Source organism: Stegodyphus dumicola, chromosome 8 (assembly GCF_044657685.1).
Source record: "Stegodyphus dumicola isolate Sdum_Otavi_A_Nest chromosome 8, ASM4465768v1".
Lineage (NCBI taxonomy): Eukaryota > Metazoa > Arthropoda > Arachnida > Araneae > Eresidae > Stegodyphus > Stegodyphus dumicola.
The window spans coordinates 69843102-69870900 of record NC_140775.1 but is presented as its reverse complement, the minus strand read 5'-3'; the positions used below and the strand labels follow the sequence as shown (position 1 = coordinate 69870900).

Genomic DNA, 27799 nt, shown 5'->3' with positions numbered 1-27799 from the left:
CCCAAAAATTCTCCGAATCCAACGATACTGCTCTCATCTTCGTACGACTTTAATCGACCGAGACATTAATTAAAAACTGCGGAAACGTCAATTTTGCGCTAATTTTTCCGAGTGGCAACAATAAACTATCGCCGACACACACTTTAGCCGCTTGTATATATAAAGATGTCAACTTAAAAACTCGTATTTAATTCACTCCTGTTAATTGGTTTAACAAACAAGACTTTTCTTAGAATGCTTTCTTTTGACAAGATTCACAAAGATTTAAATATATCATTATAATTTTGGCAGCAGTGTTCTTATACTTTGTCTTAAACTCTTTTATCATTTTGTTTCACCCACCATGGCCGACTGCAATATGAATCTCATGAACCATTTGAAAATTTTTCTCCATAAAAGTATAATAAATAACTGCATTGCTTTCATTTTTAGCTGGAACAGTGAGTTTTCAATACTACCAATTATTACAATTTCCTGTTTTGATAATGTTTGAAAAACTTTGGTGATTTGCTGAAGTCTTCTCTTTGTTTATTTTTCAGTAGGGAAGTATCAATTAGTATACTCTTTTCTTATAAATAACTGGTGAATTTTTCGTTTTTCCAATTTGAACATGTCCGAATGATCATCAAAATGTCACTTCTTCATGTCTAAATCATCATGTACAGTACATACAATTACAGTAAAATTTCTGAAAATTTATAAGCAGATATGCACACGTTAGCAACTGACAACGAATGTTACATCAGTTTGACAACACAGAAAGCAGAATAATCAAAACTCTTGGAAGTATTTGTGAGCATCCTGAAAAATGTGGGTGTCTCCATCTAAAATAAGCAAGCAGCTGATTTTTGATTTTGTCTAGCTGTTGTCAATAGACAAAAACAAACTAGCATGGTCACAATGGCTATTGTACATTTGCTCAATAATGAGCAGTAACTTCGGAAAAACATGCACATGTGAAATGACAAATCTCATGAACATGTTGAAAATGATTATATTTACTATTTATTGTTACAGATTGTTAATAACAACTGGTTTATGAGTTCGTAAATGAAGTTCATAAGCTTTTATAAATTATTCTCTTTATCTGGTTATGTGTATGTTATTACAGTCAAAAGTCGTTAATTCGGACACCTATAATCTGGACCTCAAAGCTACAAACTTTCTGCGCATGCGTCACGTTGACGCATAGGCGTTTACGTGTGCGCGTAAGACCTTTACGGCTGCGAATATGCGTGCACATAAAACGTTTACGCATGCGCGTTTAATGTATAACAGACGGTATAAGCTAAGCTAAAATTATCTAATTCAGTTAATGTTGCAGATTGCGTTGTTCCTTAATCTTCGAATCGGATCCGGCTTATTCTTTTTTGCAGACTGTTAGCAATTTTAGAGCAATTTTATAAAAGTAAGCTTGAACTTTCGATTATATCAAATAGAATTTCCGATATATATTTGCTAATATGTAAAGGATCTAAAGCGAAAGTATGTTTCGAAATCCGAATTCTGTTTATCAATTTCACGCTGTTCGGCGGGGGGAACGCCGCGGTATGCAATGAATTGGAAGTTGATCTGTCAGCACTATCCTTATCTTCAGGGCAGATGTTTTTATTTTATTTGATTTATAATTCCTTGCTAAATGTAGTATTTCATCTCTATGTACTCCGTCTTTGATATGAATTAAAACAAGTTCCTTGTCATTATAATTCGCTTTGGATAGTGAAGAAAGTGACAGAGGTTATTGAAAACGAAAAAATTTCGATTGACAAATTAGTCGATATCCTCGACACAGCAATTATAGGACTTGAACAGCGGAACTTTGTAGCTAAACAAGAAATTATGTCTGTTTAATAGAACAGGGTTCGTAAGGTCCTTAAAAGTCCTTAATTTTGGCCAAAATGAATAAACGGTCCTTAATTTTGCTCATTTGACATTTCTTATCATTTCTAATGATTGCCATTCTAAGTGTGAATTGCGATTTCTCATGAATATGGAATTAAAATTACACGGCTCTTAACTAATCTGTTGGCGGATTTGCGTTGCAAACGATTAAAAAAAAAAAAAAAAAAATTAGCTACCCGAACGAAAGTATCGGTGTCTGATTGGCTATTCATCCAATCTTTCGAAACAGGTGTTATCCATAAATTTAGGCAGATTGTGACGAAAGCGTGAAGCCGGAAGTTCTTTAAGAAACGAAAGTGATGATGAAGGTGCTCGAGAAAAAAAAGGGGGGATTCTGAAAATATTTGCCAAAATTAGAGCAATTCCAACCTGGAAGGCCACAACCCTTTCGATGCCAATAGGAACGAGATGCCTGGAAAGTGCATTTTCAATAAACTGTGGCTTCATCAAGCTGACTACAAAGACTCTGGATATTGATGGATGATAATCCTTATAAAGCTAAATGTGGTCTTTGTCTGAAACAAATTGAAATTTCTAGATTTCAGCGCTGAAAATTCACATGAAAATTAAGTTTCGTTTTATCATTTCAATTTGTTTTTACACGGTTTTGCTTAGCTTAATTTCTGCGTTTGTTTCAATTAAGCCATAAATTAATTTTTTATCACCTTCTACGGAGTTTATTCTCTTTTGCGCATACTATATGTATGGGATATCGGGATTATGAGTTTATTTCTGCAGAGGGTCTGTTATCGATTTCGCGGGAAATGTGTTGGCTCCATTTCGATTTTAGGTCGCCAAGGGCAAATTCGGTAACGCTAGCTGAGAAAAAGTGAAGTTCGGAAATACATTTTGAAGCTTCAGTAGACAATTAAGTATTTGGTTTAATCCTATGCTGTTGATAGTAATGCATTATTTTTGCTAATGGCGATACAATTATTAGTTAAAACAACTAACTAATTAAAAAAATTTTAATATTTTTAAAGCTGAAAACAACTAATTGAAACTAATTTTCCTGAATAAACTATACGCAAAATTAACTTTCATGAATTACTAAAGTTATTGGGTAGAAGTTTAACTGAAAATATACATTCCGTATTATATATAAAATGTTGTATAATGAAGCATTTATGATTTAAAGGGTATCAAAATTTACAAAAGAAAAGAGCTTAATATTTATATGTTTACTTTATTAAACATTTCTTTCAATATGAGTTGTTTGATTTGTTTTCTCTGCTAATACTTTAGACTAATACTATAGATATGTAATTTCTTGTTCAGTTATTAAGTTCCATTGTTCAAGTCCTGTAATTGCTGTGTCGAGAATTCCGAATAACTTGTCAATAAAAATTTTTCTCGTTCAGTAACCTCTCTGTTACTTTCTTCACTATCGGTAGCTGTATTTTCTGGATTTAGAACTACTACAGATTTCGCCCTCCGTCAATTGATTGATGATTGGGGCATTGTCATCGCAATGAAAAACTTCTGTTTAACTTCCCTAAATTCTGCCGCCTGGTGCGGCCATGCGAGCTCTGGCGCTGGTTCTGGCTTTATGTGAATAACAAATCAGTTATTCTTAATTCAAATAGCACTAAATATAATCGTTTGTCCTAAGAGTATCATTAACAAAATCTATTTTTAGCATAAGGAAAGAAATTTCTGTTAAATCTTCACTTGTCAACATTTTAGCGCATTAAACTTAAATCTGTAATCGGATAATACTCTATTATTTGGCGTCGCTGCATGAGTCATCACTCAAGTTGTCATCCGTTGATAAACATGCGATGATAAAAGCAAAATGCAATAAATAATGATTCGCGATTTCGGCGTCAAGGATATAAAATATTAGTTGGTGTAAAATTAACAAATGTTTCGGTTTGAGATTATGCCAAGCAGATACGCAGCTATGGAGTCAAGTTACTAATCACACAAATTTATGCTAAAATAATTATTTCTTCAATAATGAGATATTTTATTTAGCGCCAAACTGAGATTAAGAATCCGGATTTCCGGCATGTTTTTTTATGATGAGGAAAAAAATCTAATGCGCATGCGTAAAGCATACCCCTTCCTTCCAAAAAAGCCCTAAAAAATTGGTTGGTGGTGACTTTGAGGTCCGGATTTTAGATCATTCCAGATATTGGATGTCCGGATCTCGGACTTTTTCTTATCTGGTCACATGGACAAACCTCTGTGGAAAGGGGCTTCTCTGTAAATAAAGCAATTGAAATTGAAAATTTAAGTGACACATCATACATTTTTCAACGCACAGTATTTGATTACATAAAATTTTCTGGAGGTGTTTGTTCTTAATATCGAAATTAATAAAGAAAATTAGATCAGCAGCAGCTTCTGCAAGGTCTAAATGTATGCAGTATTTAGAAGAACAAAAATCTTTAACTAAATTTGAAAATTCAAAGAGGAAAAGAAATATTATTGAGGAAGAAATTGATTATATGAAGCAGAAGAAAAAATTTCTTCAAAGGGACATTAAAGGTATTAATGAAGAAGTAGATGCTTTAGCAGATGAAGTTGAGACCAGCAGGAACATTGATTTGTTTATCAAAGCAAATGAACTTAGAAGAATAGTTAAAGAAAAGGAAATAGACATAAATAAATTAGATGTTAAAATAGCTGAAAAGATTTCAGATTAAAAAAAAAAAAAGCACAAATGTTTTGTATCTTTTATTGTACAGTTTATTATTCTAGTATATTTCAAAAAAACCAAGGAAAATCAGTTATTTTAATCTGCAAAATATTCTTACATTGTGATTATAATATTAGTTGACTGTGTTTCAATAAATATCAAATAAGTTAAATAATAATCATGTAAATCTCTAAAATAGTGACCGTTATTAGTGTAAAATACACTTATACATGTTTTTCAAGAAATTATGTTTCTAATTTAATGTTATCTACTTCATAACTTGTAGGGAGTTTAATTTTCAAAATTGTTTTATGGTAAGTATTAAATTGAATTTAATAATAGTACATAATACACACTTCTGTTAGTTTCTTAAAGTGAAATTACAAGCATGAAGTCGGTTGTATGGATAATTGCTTTATTCTATTCTCTTTTTTTTTTTTTTTTTTTTTTTTTTTTTTTTTTTTTTTTTGTGTGTGTGTGTGTGTGTGTGTGTGTGTGTGTGTGTGTGTGTTTGCTGATAGGTCCTTAATTTTTTTTCTTTAATTCTCTCTCTCTCTCTCCTTTTTTTTTTTTTTTTTTTTTTTTTTTTTTTTTTTTTTTTTTCCTGATAGGTCCTTAATTTTTTCTTTGATGGTCCTTAAAAGTCCTTAATTTTCATGTAAGAAAATGTGTACGAACCCTGTAGAATTAAAGAGAAAGTTTTATCACATGAAACAAAGCAACTTAAACAACTTACATTGAAAGAAATATTTAATAAAGTAAACAAATAAATATTAAGCCTTTTCTTTTTGTAAATTTTGATACCCTTTAGATCATAATTGTTCTTTATTTCATAAATTACGGTTTCATATTTTTAATTTTGTAATTTCTGCATGCCATCTTACCAGATTTAAACTGATGATCTATAATCCGGAATCGACGAAGTCCCGACGAGTCCGGATTAACAACTTTTGAGTGTAATAATAACTGATTAATCAAATTGATCATAGCATATATATATAGAGAGAGTGAGATAAAAATTGGACTATATTTTGAACAAATCTGGTGCAAAAGCCAGTGAAGCCATTCTCATCAGAAAAGTAAACTTGCAGGCAAATGAAGAACTGTGTTGTAGAAAAAGGATTATCTTACTTACAGAACTTAAGCTTCTGAAGTATGCTATTTATATTTGTAAGGTTATAAAAGAATTATAACTATTTCTTGTCCATCTTTTTTTTTTTTTTTTTTTTTTTTAATTTTTTTGTAGAAATCAGAATTCAAAAGCCTCCTAAAATATATGATTTATTGGTTTGAATTTCTACTGCATTTATTTCTTGACTCAAAGTAATTTATTTGTCAATATTTATATACAGTTTAAAGTCCGAGATCTGAACCCATCTGGACATCGGTGATTCCGGGTCTTCAGTTTAAAAGCTAGCCAAATGACATGTAGAAATTATATAATTAAAAACACAAAATAGTGATTTATGGAACAATGAAGCATTTACGACCTTAATGGATTCAAAATTTACCAAAAAAAGGGGCTCAATATTTATTTCTTTGCTTTATTAATTGTTTCTTTTAATATAAGTTATTTAATTTGCTTTGTTTTTTATGCTAATATAGTCAAAAGTCGTTAATTCGGACACCCGTAATCCGGGATGATCTATAATCCGGACCTCAAACTTACAAACTTTCTGCGCATGCGTCGCTTTGACCTTTACTGCTGCGAATATGCCTGTGCGTGTGCACAAAATACGTTTACAAGTGCGCGTTTAATGTATAACGGACGGTATAAGCTAAACTAAAATTATCTAATTCAGTTAATGTTGCAGATTGCGTTGTTCCTTAAACTTCGAATTAGATCTTTCTTATTATTTTTTGCAGACTGTTAGAGCAGTTTTATAAAGGTAAGCTTGAACTTTCGATTATGTCAAGTAGAATTTCTGATATATATTTATTAATATGTAAAGGATCTACAAAGCGAAAGTATGTTCCGATGTCCATCAAACAAAAAGTGGAATTGTTGCAAAAAATGGATAAAGGCATATCCTTTGATTCTCTAATCATTCCAAAATATGTTTATCAATTTCACGCTGCTCTTGGGGGGGGACGCAGTGCGCAATGAACTGGAAGTTGATCTGTCAGCACTATCCTTATCTTCAGGGCAGATGTTTTTATTTGGCTTATAATTCCTTACTAAATGTAGTATTTCATCTCGATGTACTCCGTCTTTGATATGATTTAAATCAAATTCGTCGTCATTATAATTTGCTTCCGATAGCGAAGAAAGTGACAGAGGTTATTGAAAACAAAAAAATTTCGATTGACAAATTAGTCTGTAGACACAGCTATTATAGGACTTGAACAGCGGAACTTTGTAACTGAACAAGAAATTATGTCTATTTATAGAATTAAAGAGAATGTATTATCACATAAAAAACGAAGCAACTTGAACAACTTACATTGAAAGAAATGTTTAATAAAGTAAACAAATAAATATTAAGCTTTTTTTTTTTTTTTTTTGTAAATTTTGATACCCTTTAGATCATAATTGATCTTTATTTCATAAATTACCGTTTCATATTTTTAATTTTATAATTTCTGCATGCCATCTTACCAGATTTAAACTGATGATCTATAATCCGGAATCGCCGAAGTCCCGGCGAATCTGGATTAACGACTTTTGAGTGTACTTTCTGTTTTAATTCTACAGATGTACATAATTTTTTTCTTCAATGAAATATAACATGTGGTGTATTTATTATGAAAGCTGTAAGAATGTTATACTGAAGTTTCAGAATAATAGTTATAAAAACTGCCAACAGATTGTGTTGTAATTGAAATGTGTAGTGCACATAAATAGTGCTCTGAAAGGCATAAGAGCAATCAGTTCCATTATTGAAACTTGAAAGTAGGTTAGCATGTCAGGACTTGTGTTTCTCTTGATTTGCTTTGGAAACATGAATGATCCTGAATAGGAACAGGGAGCTTACTCAAGCTATGTTCAAGAAGGTGTGAAGTAGAAAACACAAGCAGGAAGGGTATACGAAACCCTTTATTTTCAATCTTTTACAGGCACTTCCAAACTTCGGAATAGAGAGACCAACCACTTGTGGTCTGAACATAAGAATAAAAAAAACTACTAACTAAAACTCTAACTAAAAGCTAACTTCAGGGGTGTTTGTGCTCCGGGGAAACCCCGGAATTCCGGGGATTTTGAACTTCGATACCTGGAAATTCCGGGGATCGTCGTTCAAAAGGAAGTAGGAATAATGATGAATTATTTATTTTGATCTGGGTAATTTTGTTTGCTTTGAAAGCAGAAAACGCAAGGTCAGTGTGTGTGGTGAAAACTTTTCCTTTCTTTCTCCAAAGGCAGTGATAATGCGTGAAGAGAGGCAAAAAACTTCTTTTTTGTTCTTTCCTTATTGCGAGTTATGACTTATTCCCCCGGTTCTTGGACATTCTCTTCTGGATTCTTTTCGGCAAGTAGGCGCAGCAGAAAGAAAAGGGAGAGACTTCGTTCGACCAGATGTGCGATCACGTGACTCTGGGTTCAAAGGTCTTATCTCTCCTGGCGTGACGCCAATAAGTAGAGAAGGGGGATTTTTCGCCGCATTAGCTATTTGACATTGATCACTTCTCAACTTTTTTTCCTCCGCTTTGTAAAATTTTCGTTTCGTTTATTGATGCACGTGTAAATTTTTCGTTTCGTTTATTGAAATTTTTTATTTCTGTACGCAAGAGAATTTCACTATGAAATTTCTCGATATAAATAGTGATATTATACAATTAGAAGAAGGTGTCCGGAATGCATTTAGGTGGAATTGGATTGAACGGGGAGATGGTAATGGGGATACCATCGGCACATGGTGCAAGAAAATAAATATTGATGGTGACACATGTCACACAGCTAATAACTGTGCAAAAAAAAAAATGCTTCATGTTTTGATAGATACTTAGAAGATTTGTTTGATGACATCTATTTTGATATGAAAAGCTGCAGTAAAAGAGAAAATTTTTTCAAAATCTGTGAATCCCTTGCCATTAAAAAACTTAAGCCCTTGAAGAAACCAGACCATAGGTGGGTGTACATTTTATGTGTTTTAGAAAGAATCAAAGATCTGTGGGATGCTCTTATTGCATTTTATTTTCACTACTTGGATAAAACTGTTAAAGGGGATTATTTTTCTTATGTTGAAACTGTATACAATAAAAGAAATATTTCTGCAGCTCAGAAAAAAATTGTTAAAGGGGTGTATTCTTGCTTGCATTCCCAACAACTCACAAAGGATGCTTTAGCTCGGAAAAAAAGAATACTAAATGGGTTATTTGTTATGCAAAACAAAACTTTTTTGCATATGGCATTATATTCAGCAGTATTACCAGAGTTCAACACATATATTAAATTATTTGAAACAAAAAAAACCAATGCTTCATTTAATACATTCCAGTATTTATAAATTGATGGCAAAATGTTTCTCTTTTTTTATGAAGCCAGAAAATATAGAGTGCACATCTTATAATGATTTATTAAAGGTTGATGACACAAATCCAGAATTCCATCTACCTAGCAAAGTAATATTTACTGGTGCAGAAGCTTCCAGTCTCCTGAAGAAATTATCAAAAAAATCATCCAATAGCAAAAGAATTCCAAATTTCTCTGATGAAAGTTTATACTAATACAGCACAGCATATTAAACAGAAATTACCCCTTAAAAATTCATATCTAATTAGTTTTACAGCATTAGATCCAGAGCTAAGAGGTAAAACCAGTACAATATTAGCTTTTGAAAAATTATCATCTTTTACGTCACATATTTTTAGTGATAATGAAAAGTCAAAAGTAGAAGCTGAAATAAGGTTATACCAGAGTGATATTGATATCACCAAAGAAATGCTCTACACATCTGATGAAAGTGCAAATCAAGTCAAGTGTACAATTGATAAATATTGGTCTAAAGTTTTTAAATGATTATAAGTATCCTACATTGGCTAAATTGGTCAAAGCCCGCCTTAGCTGCTTCCATGCCCATTAGTGGAAAGTGCATTCAACTTAATGGATACACTTGTCACTGGCTATAGAACCTCTCTTAAGATTGATTCCCTAGATGCAGTGCAGACTATTAAATATGATTTAATAGCTTCTTAAGAAACCTCATGTGAAAAATATGGCTCAAAAAATCCAATGACTGATCCAATTCACAAAGATCTCTTACTGAATATGAACAGAAGTTAGAAAACATATCAAGAGGACTTAAAAACATTTATTTCAGATGAGTCACCTATAAAAGTCTCTGAAAAACCTTCTACATTAGCAGAAAAGCAAACTGCTTCTACCTTTGCATGTGCAGTTCTCGAGGAAATTTCTTCAACTGTAAATGAGGAAAATAAAAGTCAACCTTCCTGCAATTATGAAGTTCACCACAAAAGAAAGACAAGCCCACAAACATCAGAAAATAAAAAAAAGGAGCAGAAATTAGATAATTTTTTTTAAAGAATTAATTCAGATAATTTAAAATATTTACATAAAATGTAGTAGTTTATATGTTTGAAAATTTATGGTTATTAATTTTGAAAAAAAAGTAATTCATTGAACTTTTATAATTAGGTCATTCAATACTTCATAATTGTAATTTTTCATTTCTCTCCCCCCCCCTTCTCGAAACTCCAAAATGTCGGTAGTAAGTCCGTAAAAGTTTCAGGGGATTTTTTGGAGTCCCACAAACACCCCTGTAACTTTGAATTAGTATACAAATGCCTAGCATTAAGACTGGCCTTTGTTTAAAAAAGGGGGTTCAATATTTATTAGTATGTATGTAGTACGCCAAGCTGCTTAAACTACGATACGTTCGTAAATATCAAGAGGGCTAAACCTCTGGCCTTAAAGGCAACCAGCAACCGAGTAAAAACTGTATGAATAAAACTACAGTGGCAAGCGGCTTGCTTCCTAAAACTCCTTCTCTCTCTTTCTTGGCAAAAAGACACAACTTTAGTACTTGGGCGTTAGCAAGACAATTTGCATAAACAAGTTAAAGCATTTAATTCTGGCCGGAAGTAGAAAATAAGAAGTGATAGTACAGTTTTAAAATAAAATAAACGTTTGTAAAACTTAGGATCCTTACATACTTCCCGCCAGAGTTAATTAGTTTGAAACTGATGTCTAAAACGACCTTGTTGAAAACTTTTAGCTCTAGATTGTAAATCTAACGCAAGGCCAATCTTTTACAAACATTCCTCACTAGAAACTATCTAATCTAGAAATTAAAAGTCGTTTTTTACATGATCAATTCCATGGACAATTACTTTTCATCTGTACTGCATCTACAAAGAGGAGTTTTTCTTAGTTGAATCCTCTGGAAGGAAACCTAGTTTAATGAAAAGTAAACGATCAAATGGCAAGTAACATGAACACGTATATCTTTCTTTTAAAACTATTCTTATTTCATTCATGCCATTATTTAATTACCTCCCCGTGGTCTCTGACATGTGTTATAAAGAGAAACACCAAACACGTGCATGTCTATGTGCAAGTGTTCAACACTACCACCTGCAAAACACTAATGTGTTAAAATTCAACATAAAAAGACCTCAATACACCTTATATTCATCTCTGAACCCTGAGGTACTATTCTCAAAAAGTGGCTAACTCTGAAGTGTAGCGTCAGAGAGCCTAACTACGTTCATTCAACCTTTAGCACATATTCACAATACTTTGCTCTTTTTACAGTCATACCAATAAGTTAAAATTTTGGCATTACTATAACATTTTCACTTTTAGCATATCACAGTACTTCTTAACTTTTAAGATAACAGTTCACATTGTACATAAGGACATATTAACATGCCATTAATTTTATGCATTTTAAAACATACATTAGTAGTACAATGTTTGTTAACTTCTATTTCTTCCAAGTAACTGCTAATTCTTTTACATTTAAATACTACATTTCAAAAGTCCTTCAGACTAAAACTTCCTTTCTTGACAGAATCTTTTAAATAAAATTTTATACAATAATTTTACAATTTTCTTAAGGTACCTTTCTCAAAGATTACCCAAACTTTTACAATATTCAAGTATTTACACATTCCTATTATACAATAATTTAAATTTTACTCACAAGTAATTGAAAAACATAGTAACAAAATAGATAAAACTCATTTCTTGCCTTTGATAGTACAGTTTTAAAATAAAATAAACGTTAGTAAAACTTAGGATCCTTACAAGCATACCGAAGGAAGAGATTTCAATCCGCCAGATTCCAGCAAACAGACAGGACCGCTTTTTTTCACTGGTAAACTGTAGTTACTCCTGGAAATTTCGCCACTGTTTCTGGAATTATTCAGCAAAATTCAATGAAATCCATCCAAAGAATTATAGCAGAGACTGGTTTGAAGCTTTCCACCATGAAGAAAATAACAAGAAACAGCCTAGACATGTGTCCATTCAAAATCCAAAGTCACCAAGCCATACCCATATGAGCTGTGCAACAAAGGGTTGACTTTGTGAATTGGATTCTCACAATGATTGATAATAAAGAATTTGAAGTTGTCTGTGTCTGGTTTACAGATGAGGCACACTTCACTTGAATGGATTAACAATAAACAAAACTGTCAATTTTGGTTTTTCAAAAATCCCCATTTGTATTAAGTGAAACCACTGCATTCTCCAAGTTATTGTTTGGGCTGCAGTAAGCAGCAGAGGCATTATCGGCCATTTTGTCATGTGAGAAATAATCATTAGTGAATGTTGCATCGCAATTTAGTGACAGTTTGTTGCCATTCAGCTAGTATTGGATGATGGACCAGAAACCGAATGGTTTATGTAAGATGGAGCTTGACCACATCACACTGAATAAGTGGTTCACTTTCTTGATGAATACTTCAAGAATAGAGTCGTTGCATTGGATTACTCCAAATTTACTGATGCAGGCATGGATTGGCCTCCATGTTTAGTAGATCTAAATCCTTGTGACTACTTTTTATGGGGCACTGTTTACCAGAAACATCCCATCATGCTGGGTGAATTTGAATTGTTGATCAATATACATCTGAATCCATTTCTATTGATGCAGGATGTGAAAGTAAATTTCATTATTCATTAGTGTCACCTCTGTACTGTGAGCAATGGTCATTTTGTAAAGACTGTCATGTGATTGCAAAAACTGCCTGTAGAGGACGAGTTTATTTATGCATATTGTGATACAAGCTGTACAGCTTACAGCATCATCTGTTGACAGCTTTTTAACTACAAAACTTCTGCATAATGATCTTACAGCATTCATAATAAATATACCGCTTATTGTATTCCTGTAGCAATTTGCTTTTGAGATTTTTTATTTTGAAATCAGGGACTACTTTGCTGGACATCCTGTTTATATCAGTAGATTTAGTGATATTTCTGCTTGAGTAATAAAATGAAAATTTCTCTTTAAATGTGCATATAATTTACAGGAAGTGGTTTTAATTATTTAAATTTTATATTTGTAGATTATAAGTTAAATGTAGGTAACTTTATTTCATTTACCAATTAATTAACAATAAAAAATGGTTAATTTAAAAACTATGCTTTACATATACATTTTCAAAGTTGTGAAAATGTCATTGATTCGTTGACTACTGACAAGTTCTGCTGTAGGGTGAAGTCTATGGATTTACAGAGAAATTGTAGCATGTGCCATATAGTCTGCCTTGTCACATTTTCTTTCTCTTATGGGATAGGCTGTCAGTTTTTGAATAGCTGATTATCACTTCACTGCAGTTTATATAGTGGTACATTGTCTTTTGGTATGATCCAGTGGAGAATGCCTCAGATTTTTTTCATTATATTCTGTGCTTATATATTTGATTTATTTTGATTCCAAACATATAGTCTTCTGTATTCTGTAATTTATCAAATGTTTCTATAACTGTTTTATTGTATCAATGAATATGTTAGTTTCATGAAGTTTTAGAATAACGTTCCTTGACCATTGTGGAAATCTCAATGTTGATGGTGCTTTACACTTAGTTGCTCATCAGTAGAAAAGTTTGCATGATTAATTAAAATTATTACAAGATGCAAGCTTTAATAATTTAAATTATCCTTAAAATGAATTACATTCATATTTATAACATGCATTATTCAAAAGAAAATTTTTTTTACAGCTTAATGTTCAAATTTTTTTCTTTCTTTTTTCAGTCTCTTTTTCCTTTTATTGTGAATGTCAGCAGATGGAAAGAATGGGATCCTTTATATTGTTCCAAGACTCTCCATGTAAAATCCTTCCAATGTCAAAACATGTCCAAAGATCGGTACATGATAGCAGATGAAGTGGTAGAGACAGACAGCCATGGTCAGTCTTCTGTTATGTATAGGTAGGAAAACTTTCTAAGTTTTAGAAAAATTTCATATGCTGTGTTTATATTTGTACACTCAATCTATGAGAAGATGAGAAGTAACAAAACACAGTTAATCATCTGTTGTGTGGGAGTAGAAAAATTTTTGCAAATCTTAGAAGTATGCCTTATTTATTTGTGCATATGTACAGTGGCTTAGTCATCTGTTATATGGCAGTAGGATAACTATTGTAAATCTTAGAAAAATGTTTTGTGCCTTATTTGTACATTTATACAGTCACACATCGATATATGTGTGCTTTAAAACAAGTCTCTTTATATCATGTTTGGATGCAGACGTTTTTGTTTGGAATATGATTCAAGTTCGATAAGTCATGACTGTGCACACTACTCTTGTTTACAGCTTTTGAGACAATGCTCTGGCCAATTTTGTATGAAAAATTCATTAGTAAATGCACGCTAATCACTGATGCCAAATCTGTGCCAAAAAATGTACGTGAAAAAGTTTGCAGAGAAGTACTATCCTGACTATTTCAAACAAGCTGTAACAGCATTGTCTGGAATGACCAAACAATATTACATTTTCAAAACATCCTAAGGAAAATGACCTTCCCTTTGTATCTTATTTGAAAAGTTTGTTCGGTATAGTTTCTGTTTATTTAAGTCCAAAGATCTGGAATCAATTAACGATGTATACTGGGATACCACTGTGGATAAGAGAGAGGTTTTATGTAAATGTTTGCATAAAGCCAATTAGCAGCATACTCTTAATGTAAAAGATAGATGTTTTTGTCATAGTCTTCAAATTTTGTGTATTTTTGTCCACCTCATGTAAGAGATTGTATTAGCATGTCAGCAAATTTTATTGGTACAGTTGGTTGTTTGATGTGGAAGTAATTTCTTTTTTCACTTTTTGGGACTTTGCAGTTAGCTGTTGTGAGTGTTTTTAAGTTAAAAGAACCCCCCCCCAAATGCTGTGTAACAGATGAAATGCTAAGAAGTGTGCGATATTCAATATACCTATTAGGAATATATTAGGAAAGCTATAGTACAATGGTCTCACACTCGACGCATGGGCTGAATGCACGATCTGAAAGCAGTTGACAAACCATTTTTTTTTAAATAAAATAAAATATTCTTAACTAAATTTTAGATTTTATTTACTAAATATTTATCTAGCAGTAACAATAACTCAAAATTCAAATTTATACTTATTTGTTATCTGAAATCTAAAGGTTGGTAACTCTAAGAAATTTCTGTTGGTTATGCTTTATAATTCAAATGTGTTGAAAGCTACATATTAAACTTTCAGACTGATATTTATTTCAGATAATTCTAATATATTGAATTAGTCACTAACTTTTAATTGAAAACAAAGTTTGAGAGTAAATAATAACAACAACACTCTTTTTTTTATTATTTATTAAATTTTTCTTTAATGCATGCAGAAAAAAATACTTACATTTGTATGTAAATATTTATAAACTTCTTTATTTCTTATTACAACTTTCAGCTATAACATTTCTTGGCATTTCTATTTTGACAAATTTTGTGACCTTGAAGAAAATTGCTAAAAACTATTCCATCACAAATTGTGGATATTTACCATTCAGTCTGGTTCTTTTCTTAGATTTATTCATTTCCAACTGTGGAAAAAATACTCTTCACATATAAATGCACTTCCAAACAAAATGATTTTTCCTATCACAGAACTTAACTAAATGTATTTATCTTTTGACAAGTACAAAATAAAACTAATCAAATCTTTAATAGATTTGAGAATATAGATTTACATAATAGTGTAAATTAATTAGGTTTATCTGTAAATTTTCTGGAGGCATTACTCACATTCATCTTTGGTAATGAAAGCAATGCAAAACTGGACTCAAATCATTAAAATCTTGCACTTTTTCTCCAAATTCTTATCATTAAAACTACTGCCATGATGATGCTAATTAATTTACAGGAAATGTAATCCGTGGGCCATTTAAAATTCTTCGAGGACCGCATGTGATCTGGAGGTTACTAGTTTGACACCTTTGTTCACGTGGTGAACCTTTTAAGAGGTGAATTTAAATTTTTAAGTGTCCTTACTGACAGTAAAAAATAGCCCGATAGAAAACATCAATCTCTGAATCAGATGGTTAATATTCTAGATGCATAAAAACATTTCTGCATCCTCATAAAATAATTACTCATTTGCTGATTCGACAAATTTATTTTCTTTCATACAAACCTATGATTTTATATTTCTAATTACATTTTCTAAATTCATTTAAATTGCTAATATAATTTGCAGATGTCTAAATTTTCTTGCCCATTATATAAATTTAGGGTATATTTCCTTTATGCACCTGCCACAAATTTTGATTTTATTTATAGAGAGAGAGAGACAATTTGCCCTGAAGGACTATTAATTTCATTTTGGCATTTTGCATTGAAAACTTTAATAGGCTGTATCACTTTTCAAATCATTATCACCATATATTATTGTTCTGTCTTATATTGAAAGAAATTAAATGATAAAGAATGTGCATGTATGTATGTTTCTCGTATTGTGATAAAACAACAGTACCTAGAGCCATCGGAATTTGAATAACGTAACCTTCCATAGAATATGGGATGTGGAAGCCCTAATTTGAATTTGAAATTTATTTTATTACTAATTTCAGATTTTGTAACACTTCAATGAATTTTTGGTTAAAAAACTAAATGATTTCAAAGCAAACAATGGCAGCACTGTACAAAAAAAAGTTTTTATCTCCAGCGGACACGACTCTGTATCAAAAATTCTAAAGATATGCTCATTTTAAAATTAATTTGTGACATTGCTGTTGAACTAAGTTTTATAGTGTATGTAAATCATGATATTTAGTAAATAAAGGTAACACACAAAACGTTCAAAAAAGCCCCTTTGGACTTAATTTAAAATTTGAAACCTTTCAGATTATTTTTTTTAATTATAAATTATTTCTGGTTATTGGAATAGTTTGTAGATGCACACACACAATGCCCAAATGGAGATATTGTTGGGTCTTGTCTTTCTTATCTTTTTTTTTTTTTTTTTTTTTTTTTTTTTTTTTTTGAGGGGGGGGGCTTCTTTCTCAGAGGCACTAAAAAGCAGAGGTGCATAACAGAAAAGTACAAAATTTACATTATTGAGATAGCATTTTCAATGCAATATTGTTGGCAAATGTAATATGAAGAACAACATGAAAAATAAAATCTTATTTTGAAAAAGCAGTAATTTTTTTTTCAGACATTACCTTCCTTCAATAAATTGAAATCAAGATTATTGATATCTATCTCTTAAGAGGTCTAAAAAAATTTTCAGCTCAGGATAACTTTTTAATGAATTCCTTGTCACTGAGGAATTGATGGTAATGAAAATGTTGATTTAATCATCAAGGAGGAAGATGATTTTGCAAAAACTTAATAAGAACGTTAGCTTCCACTCTTTAAAATTCTTGCCAAATTTAACTTAAAACAGATTTTTCATGCACAATCTTTACAAATTGATACTGAAAAGCCTTGAGACACTGCTAATCAAAGTAGAAAGACTTACTTGCTTATTCACATTTATTTAAAGTAACATATAAAAACTTCATCTTCTAAGTTTATGTATTAGTATGAAGTTTCTAAGCATGTTGTTATGCTGAGTATTACAGAAATTCATTTTGATTTGTCTACTTTATATTGTATTCTGATATCCTGACATAGATTTTTTATTATTATTATTATTATTTTAAAGCGTTTTTCAGAAGCTAATAAAAATTTAAGTACAAAATTGTAAGTTTTAGAACTTGAACCATTGATAATTTTATCAATGGTTCAAGTTCTAAATAAGACTTTGTGTGATTTTGGATGAAATAAATATAAATATGTATACCACTATAGTAAAGTAAAACATGATTTTTTAGTTGACTTCATGTAATAAAGTGTGTGAAACCTAATAGATATCTGTAGGTGATGATCTTATTATGTTAGAGACCATAGTGCTTACTTTTCATAAATCTTTTACAGTAGACTGTTTGCTGTAAAGGTACAGTTAAAATGTTGTTAATTCTTTTCATTGTTAACATAAAATTTTTATAATCATTAAAGATCTTCATTTATAAGTTTTTAGATTTAAAATACAAATGATTTTTTTTATCAAAATCTAAGTGTCAGTATATCATTTATTTATATGAACCACAAAAATAGGATTTTATTTCATTTATTTTTATGAATCAATATGAATAGCATTTAAATTTTTAAAAACAAAAAGCCTGTCGTGGACATCGCATGACTTCTTTGTATGGCATATTAAATTACTCTCAGTTTTTGCTGCATTTCATTTAAACTTATTCCCTCGAATTTCATTAGAGATATTCATTCAATTAATTCGGTTCTCACCTTGTAAAGTAAAAATGCATAAAAACCGAAAACATCTTCATTCAAAAAACATAAAACACCAAATACAGTTAAAACTTCCCCCCCCCCCAATAAAAATTAGAGTTTCTCTGCAAAAATGAGCAATTCCGCCAGTAGGCAAGAAGGCAGATTTTTCAGTTCACAAAACTGAAAGTTTACTTTTGGTACCACTTGGTAAAAAACAGACTTAGTTCATTATTGTACAGAGTTTCAAATGTAAACAAATGGAGGCTCGTTAGGCTTAACTCGCTACTTAAACTATTAAATTGTTGCTAATTCAACAATTATTGCATGCAGATTAACTAAAAGCATAAAAACCTTAACAAGAACATAAAAACCACATAATTTAATCACTTTTAAAGCAAAAAAAAAATGCACTATTTACCAACATATAAGAATTAAAAAACTAAGTTCATTAAGCCAGGTAACAGAGAGAGAATATATATATTTATATTCGATTGGTGCAGTTGATTGCAATGAAAAAGAGAACTGCACAACTATATGATATAGCAGTCCCATATACAAAATTCCAATGTTCTACGGCTATTCATTCTTGATTTATATGAGATACATACAGTTGTCAAGAAAAAAAAAATTCTCTTCTAAATCCATTTATTATCCTTTTTGGCAAAAAAAGTCCTTTATTGTGTCCGTATGTACAGGGCACAATATAGGACTAAATTTTAGGGGGGGGGGGAATCTATGTTGTTAGTATGTACATTTTTACAGCTGATGCCTACTTCTTAAAGCAAGTAAATCTATGTCTTCTCAAATATATATGCACTTGTATATGTGATTTATTGTCTCATAACTTAAAAATACACAAAAATGGGTAATTTCACTGAACGTTGTGCAACCGGAAATGCAGATGATCAGAAATTACCAACAGAGTAAATTTAATTCATAAATAAAATTGAAAGGTCTTGATTTGTATAAAACTAAATTAAATCTGCAGTTAGCTAAATAATATTTCATGCTGAAAATTGATAAAATGAAATCAGTTATCTCATATTTTTTCAAAAGTAATAAGTTTTTTATTTATTTTTTTTTAAAGAAAATATTTTGTAAACATTCTTTTTATAATTATGCATTATAATGATTCATCAGATGTTCTACTTTTATTTTGTCATTGTTTTCTTCTTCATGTCAGCATTTGCATATGATTTTCATTTTTGAATTACGATAAGCTATTAAAAATCACTAGAATGTAAATATGAACCGCTGTAAATGTTTTTACATAAGAGTGAAATATAGTTTACGCTTGCTATGATAATTTAAGGCACAGGTAACTGAATGCATTTTTGTTACAGGTTGTTTGTTAACTAGTAAATATAAGATTTTTAAATTATTGGATCAGGAGTATTCTGCTTCAGTGTAAAAATTTTCTAAAGTTATGTACTTCCTTGGATATTTACTTTCCTATTCATTTTAATTTATTATTCAGAAATTTTGTGTGAGATTTAATTATTTTTATTTTAGGTTTCAGAGTGCAGAATGGGAGAACATAAGTTGGGTTTTATTTTGGAATGTTGAGAAACTTGAATTTATGTTTTTCTTAATGCAGCCTGCCATTTGTAAAAATGGTATGTTAATTCTGAATACTGTATTCTTTACTTTTAATCTTAAAATATGTAGACTATTTTCCTTCTGTTCTGATGAAACAATAGTTGATTTCTGTGCCCTGCTCATATTTATATATTAATATTGTATAATGCTGTCTCACTTTATTTCAGTGTTAAATGTTTTTTGTAAATGACGAAAATGTATCGTAACAAATGCTAGTAGGAACATTTGAAAATGCAGATCAGGCTATTGAAGAGATGCTGACAACTTGGATCGGAACAAATCAAAGTCATCTAAGTACTTAGAGCTTGTATAAGCAATGAAAATGTGTATTGTGAATTTTTGATAAAAGTTTCACATTTATTTCTTATTTAAATGAAATCTTGCATTACTACCTTTCATGTTCCCTTTGATTTAATTTTCAGTCTTCTTCAAAATATTCAGTGAAAGTCTTAGAAATGATAACAAGACTGACTGGAAAAAAAAAGGGGGGGGAAGCATATTGTCTAGGAATTGTATCTGTGAAAGATTTACACCAAAAAAAGTACAACTGGAATTGGGAACAAAACAGTATTTTGATAGAAATTAAAGGAAACAGCTTGTACTATAAGATATGATTCCAGCAACATCAACGTGATTGAAATGATTTTAAAAAAGCTACCAGAGAAAGGTGTGAAATGCAAGCAAAGTAAATTAGATGGCCTGTACTATAAAATGTCAAGCCATTCATTTAGTCTGAATATCAGTATCATGATATTTTGCTGCCTAACAGGGGCCAAGCTGTTAAAACTGTTGAACGCAAATAAATTGTCTCAGATTCAAATCCATGGCTGGTTACATGGCTGTTTTTATTTACATGTAGTATGAATTTGAAACAATTTAACTTAGGAAGTTCTCCCCAAAGGTATCTTTTATGTTAAGCAGATTGTCCTTATGTGCTTAGCCTAGGTTAATAAACAAACATATTATTCTGCCTGTTATATGTAATCAGGCATGATACTGTGGAAATCTTTTTCTATCTTATATTATTCTGTACATCATTAAAAGTTAACTTTGTTGTAAAATTATCACTACAGTATAATTTTTTATGCTATAATCTATAATTACCATTAGAAATTGTGCTCTAACATTTACCTTGTTTTCTTGATCTGAAATTTAAAGCTAAGCTTTAATTAATATGCAGTGGAACACCATTTATACATTTTTCTCTCATACATCTTTTACATTATCACGTCATTTCATCTTAGTCCCAATTCAGCCTATTTTTTTAATAATAAAATATTTCTTTTATATGTCATGTAACTTTGGTTATACGTCGCATTTGCTTGACTTCCTGCATTGACCTGTCCCAGTTTTCAGGTTTCCCCAGAAATGGGGACAGAAGAAGGAAGCAAATTCATGAGACATCACAATCTAGTACAGATCTGGTATTGAAACCTAGTTCATAAATAAAGGAGATACTTGGATGGAAAAATAAATATGGTTTGATACAAAATGTCACAAGAGCAAAATGCACTTTCGTTAAAACATATAAATCAAATCTTAAAAGAATTTGATAAGAATACTGGTTTGATAAAAGTTCAATTAGCAAAGAAATTAGATTTTTCTATGACAACACTAAAAACAGTTGTTTATGATTTAAAAAAAAAAAAAAAAAAAAGTTGAAGAAAGATAAGAAATATGTGGGCAGTCTGCTTCAAAGAAATTACGTGGTCAAGATAGAAAGTTTCATGAGGTTGAAGCCATTGCTAAAATTTTTCATTCAGTGTCACGTATCCAATATTCCAGTGAATGGCTCCATGTTAATTGAGATGTCAAAAGAAATAGCAATTTGGCTAAAGGGAAGGAAGCTTGCATTTCAGTTGGATGGCTGTATTGATTTAAACTGCAGCATGGGATCTCATGTCATAGAATAAATAGGAAATCAAAAGCTGAGTCAGCTGAAGAGTGGTTCAAAAATTTACCCACCAAAACAGATGGATATGAATTAAAAGGCATTTTTTAATGTTGATGAAATTGCTCTTTTTTTATGACCCCTAGTTTTCAAATTAGTAGTACTGCAAGACCCCTACTTTTCAAAGGTGACCAGTGTCATGCACTTAAGCAATGTAAAGAACATCTAACTGTTTTACTTTGTGCAAAGGCTGATAATATAGACCAAATGATTCCATGATTCCTTTAACTGTAGGAAAGGCACAAAAACGAAGCTGCTTAAAATATGTTAAAACTCTGCCTTTAGAATATGAAGCAAAGGAGAAAGCATAGATGACTACAGACTTTTTTTTTTTTTTTTTTTTTTTTTTTTTTTTTTTTTTTTTTCCCTTAAGAATAGCTCTAGAAAATAGACAAAATGCAAAATTTTACTTTTTATGGATCATTGTGTCACCCATCCTCCAAAGATAGATTTCTTACAAAATGTGATGGCCGTTTTCTTTGTGGCAAATTGCACCAGTGTAGTATAACTTTTAGATTCGAGTGTCATTATGAATTTGAAAATGTTCTATAGGTAAAGGTTGATTCAAATAGCTCTTCAAAGTACAATTATAGGAAATATGCAGAAAAATTTAAATAATCTTGAGGCTATAAATATGATTTCACTTTGCCTGGACTGGAACCACAAACAATTAAAAATTCATTTATTAAAGGGGGATTTTTAAACCCAGAGTCAAGTGAAAGTGTTGAAGGTAAAAATTATGATGAAACTGATTTTGGATGAAGAAGAGTAAAAACTACTGGTACTGTATATTACAGTTGAGGAATACATAAATTGTGGTGCCAATATAATGATGTCAGTATTGGGTACAGTTGAAGAAATGATAGAAAACATTTTACCAGATGAACATTTAAATAGTGGGGATGAAGAAGAAAATGAAGAAATAAAATCACCTTCCTTTCAAAGACACCCCTAGACATTTTTTGTGTATACAAATGAGAAAACATTAAGAAATGAATTCGATTCATATTGCTTTGCTTAAGGTTAGAATCAAAAGACATATCAAATGAGAATTAAAAGCTTTTTCTTTCAAAAAAGTTTAATTTTGCTCTAAAATGTTCTCAGAGGAAAAAAACTTACTTATTCAAGATGGTAATTCAGGTGAAGGTAGGACCCCCCTCTCCCTTTTTTTCCCCAGTTTTATGTAACTACATACAGAAATTTACATTCTTATGATTTTAAAAATGTTAAATTTCTATTAATAATATTTTTGAAATATTAATTAGAAAAAATTGTTTAATTGTTTAAAACATTAATAATCATTAAATATTTATTTTAAATTTGTTTGAGCATGTTAATATTTTAAAACAAATGGAAAGTAGGATAATAATATTGTGTAATATCAGTAGTAGTTTAGTGTTATCAAAATTGTGCATCCCGTATATATAGGTTTTACATTGTAAAATATTGTTTCTACATCTCTCTCTCATTTATACATCGTTTGTGAATTGTCCCTTAAAAGATGTATAAATGGTGCTCCACTATAATAATTTTCTCTTGGAGAAAGGAAACTGTTTTGTTTCTCTCAAATCTGTTAAACTTTTTATTTGAAATCAATGCCAAACACCGTTTAATTTTTACTAGTTTAATTATTGAACTAAGAATTGGGATTTTCACTTGATTAATGTATGGGTTCATTATAATTTTTTTTTTCCCTAATCGGCAGTTTAGCTTAAAAGGAGACAGAGGTTTAGTGATACGATAGAGGTTTAGTGTGGTATTTCTATATTTTTTTTAGTTTTATTCTGAATAAATTAAAAATTTCTAAATGTTAATTTCCTGCTTAATTTTAAGATAGAAATTTTATTATTTCTTTTTATATATTGTTAATTTATTAAAATCTAACATTTTCTGATATATGTTTTATTTTTTCAGAAAATGTTTGTTTGCTTACTCATATTGTTGGATTGAAAGAATTTCAAAACCTTTCTGCTACATTAATTGTTGAAAGAATGAGAAATATCAGAGATATGATCACTTTAAGTCAAATAAACATACTGGAAATTAAAGCTTCATCAAATCTTTCTACAACTATAAATGAAGCATCTTCTAGTAGTTTAAAAAACCTTCAGAACTATAACCAAGAATTATCATCTGATGCAGTTTTGGAGTCAGAATCTAATGATAACAATTCTTGTAGAGTATTTATGCTAGTACCAATACTAAGTCATACAGGATTTAAAACTCTAGAAGGTTTTTATTTAATGGCTAAAAGTGTTCAACCAAGGTTTTCAAGAAGGCATAGAGCAAAGGTATATTGTTTTAAATGCTTAGTTACTTATCTATTATTTCTGTAGTTTCCCCATTCCTTTAAGAAAAGTTTTTATTGTTAACATAAAAAATCTTAACTAAAGCAATTTTGTATATGTATAGTGTACGTACAACGTTTAGTAAATTTGTTTCCTATATGATGGACTGATTATAAGCAAAACTGTAGAAGGTCCCATCACTACTATACAGGGGAAAATTCAAGGTTGGATTTATTTTAAACAGACCTTGTAGAGAATCTGTATAGTCACTTATATAAGAATGTCTAATAAAGTGCAGCATCTGCAGTGTAGGATATGCAGATTTTTCTGAGGATTTCTAATGTCATATTTATTTGTCTAAATAGTATTTTGAAACGATAATATAAATTGTAATAATAGTGCCAAAATACTTCTGAGTGGACACCATCTGATAAACATCCTACTGGCAAACCAATTCATAATCTCAAAGAAAGGAGTAGTGTAATACCACAGATTTGATTATTTGTCCCCTTAATCAGCTTAAACATTCACCTGGCTAAGTGAGTCTGAAGGATCTTCTTCGGAATATGCACTTGATTCTCCAAGCCAAAGCAAAAAAGGCACTAAGCAAGGTAGATTAGTTAATATCTCAAGATGTATAACAAATTTTTAGCGAGTATTCACCACTTAATGATAAAAAATGTTTAAAATAAAACAGAAATTCGCCTATACTCAAAGCAGCGTGCCTGCAGATAATTTATATTTTATGATATTTAACTTGTAATTTTTGCACCTTGTGCATTTCCAGATATTAAAAACAACAAATATATTGCACAACTTTATAATAGGCAATTTTCTTTTACTCCAAAGTTGAATTTGATATCTTATTTAATTTTCCAAAGATCATTTACAACTGCATTTATTAAGTTAGGCATGCTCACTTTGCTAGACATAGACCTAATATATAAATTCTGAATCTTTTCATTTCAAAATAAAAAAAGGACGCATGCAGCTTTTCCTGTAGATATGGAAATGAGTGTAATGCATCTCAAATAGTTATGAATATAGTATGATGCAACATCAGCTATTTAATATAGTGATTTCAAATAAGTATAAAAAGGAGATACAAACAAATAAACTGAAGATCATATAAAATATTAATTAGGTAAAAACTTATTCATTAATAAAACAGGTCCATTAATAAAAACATTATCATGCAGCATATTAGTTAAACAGAAAGAAATTACAATTATCAAAAAGTTGAAAAAAAGTTACTAACTTACATTAGTGAAAATGATGTGTACAGTGATAATTGATCTTAAAATGGAGTATTAAATAAGTACGGTTTTAATAGTAATTTTGACATGTGCTAAAAATGTATGGAAGATATTGCATAGATTTCATTCTTTTAATGTGCAGTTTGTACATTTCAAACTTAAACAAGCAGCATCAACTTTATGTCACTTGCTTGTCAGTTTTTTTATTGTTTAACTCTCTAAGTGACGCAGGTTTTTGGATCTGTCATGTAGACCTGTATATAAACTTCCTTTATTAGCTAAATTTGGAAATTTACTTATTTTAGTCTCTATTTTCATAAACTCACATTTATTAAAATACATCTATGTTAAAGAAAGTAAGAAAGCAAAATATCTTAAATTATAAGCTATTATATACTAAGTGCCAAAAAATCTCATGACCGAATAAAGCCAGTCTTCATGCTCAGAGGATTATAACATTTTAAAGAAAGTCTTATAAAAGTATATTGTCTGTATATCACTCCTGTAAATTATCATCACTGATAAATCTGGGTGGTGATAGTTTCTATGGTAACAAGAATCATACATTTTGAATAATGGATGAAGCCAGATGGAAATTTATATTTTTAAAATTAAATTTTGAGGAAAGATTTTTGCCATTGTCTTTTCAGTTATGTGCAAATTACATGCATCATTCTCAATCATTTATCTTATTTCTAAATTAATTCCTGTTATTATTTGTTCTTGTTGTATTCATATTAAATTTTGATTGCTGTAAATTTTTAAAAATCACCTCTCAGATGAATAAAGGCAGATTGTAATATCTGAAGCACATTATTTAATTGCACTATGTACTGTACTTAATCTTATCAAATTAGACACAATATTGTGGAGTTTTGTTTTTCAAAACTGTAGAAAATCTCTTCTCCCCCCATGCTGGGAAACTGCTTCTCAAGGGAATGAAATTCTGAATTTACAGTGAGAAAAATTAAAATCACAGTTTTGGCATTGAACTTTTTTTTTAATGATGTTAATTTGGTGAATCATGATATTTTTGTTCAGCTATTCCAGTTTTTATATATATATATATACTTGGAAAAAGTAAAAGCGAGAATATTGATTAGTAAAAGCCATTCACCTTATCATCAAAACTGCATGTAAAGATAATTTTCCTTTTTTAAAATTGCTTATTACTTACTTTGTTACAGGCTCATGTACTCTTAACTAACAATTTGTGCATGGTTTCTTAGCCACAAATGCTATTCAAATTTTTTAAAGTAAATACCATTTGTGTCTAATATTCATTCATTTTAATTGACATTTTTATTTAATGCCAAATAACTCTTTTCCATTACATTGTCATGAAAAAATTCTTTCTCTGCCTATATAATTAGATTCTAAAAGCTGTGGGGTTTTTTTTTTTCCCCCACATCTTTTTACCATTTTTGGGGGTGGGGAGGATTAATTTACTACAAAATATAAGCAATATTGCTTGTTGTTTATCATTATTCCTAAATTTTATTATCAGGCTATTGTTGATTGAATAGTCAGCGATGTTTCTGCAGATTTTTGTGTGTTTTTATCAGACCATTATTTATGTTAGTTTTGTCAGGCTGTTCTTAATCAATTAGCATTATTATTATTTGGGATATGTATGTTTTAAATTTATTATCATCGTTTTGTTAGACAAAAGCTTTTGAACTGTTGTTTTGAATAGCTGTGACATTATTCTGACTATGTTGTAATAAACTTTTACTGCAATCTTACTTGCTTTTTATTTTATAAATCTCTGCATATTTTTGCATATTCATTTTCATTATTTATTTAATATCTTGCAGGAAAGTACATCCAAGTATGACAAACAGCCTAAAACTAGATTAAGAAGAGCAGCATCTGATCTTGTCTTGAAGCCAAAAACTTATGCTACAGATTTAAACAGAAACTCTGTATTTTATGTTGATATTAAAGATGATAAAATAGGTTTAAATGAAGAATTAACAAAATCTGATAATCATGAGAAATGTACAGATACTTACAGAGAAGCTTCAAAACTAGAGAAAGCTAGTAAAATTGATGACGTTAAAAATATTGGTCCAAGAGATTCCTTGAGAAGTTTTTCAGAATCTGCTCTTTCTAACATTAATAGCAACAGAGAATTAATATCTTTAAGTGATTCGCAAGAACATATCAGTAGTCCCCAGTATGATACAGACCTGAATGAAGCATTTAATGTAATGACTGAAAGCATCGAAGAAGAAGACAGTTCACTGATAGATGAAGAAACTCAGAATGACATTTATTGTTCATCTGTTTTAGGTTTTGAAATATTGGATTACAATCGCATTTCAAGTAAGTATTCAAGTATTCTTAATGATGAATGGTATTTAATTTCTTGAACTTTACAAGAATTTGTTTTCTAATTTGTAGTTATGCAATTAGAGCGTGTATGTAGAAATGCCAGTTTTTGTTCAAATATGAA

General features: G+C 30.3%; 1 protein-coding gene across 2 annotated transcripts in view; it reads left to right on the top strand.

The window, feature by feature from the left end:
* LOC118200942 (uncharacterized) overlaps positions 1–27799 on the top strand; it is a 126507-nt gene that overhangs the window by 48867 nt on the left and 49841 nt on the right. For both annotated transcript variants that reach the window (XM_085821980.1, XM_085821981.1), the window contains exons 4-7: positions 13710–13885; positions 19760–19863; positions 23712–24088; positions 27159–27669. In XM_085821980.1, the coding sequence (XP_085678106.1) occupies positions 13710–13885; positions 19760–19863; positions 23712–24088; positions 27159–27669 (1168 nt within the window). The remainder of the gene's footprint in view (positions 1–13709; positions 13886–19759; positions 19864–23711; positions 24089–27158; positions 27670–27799) is intronic.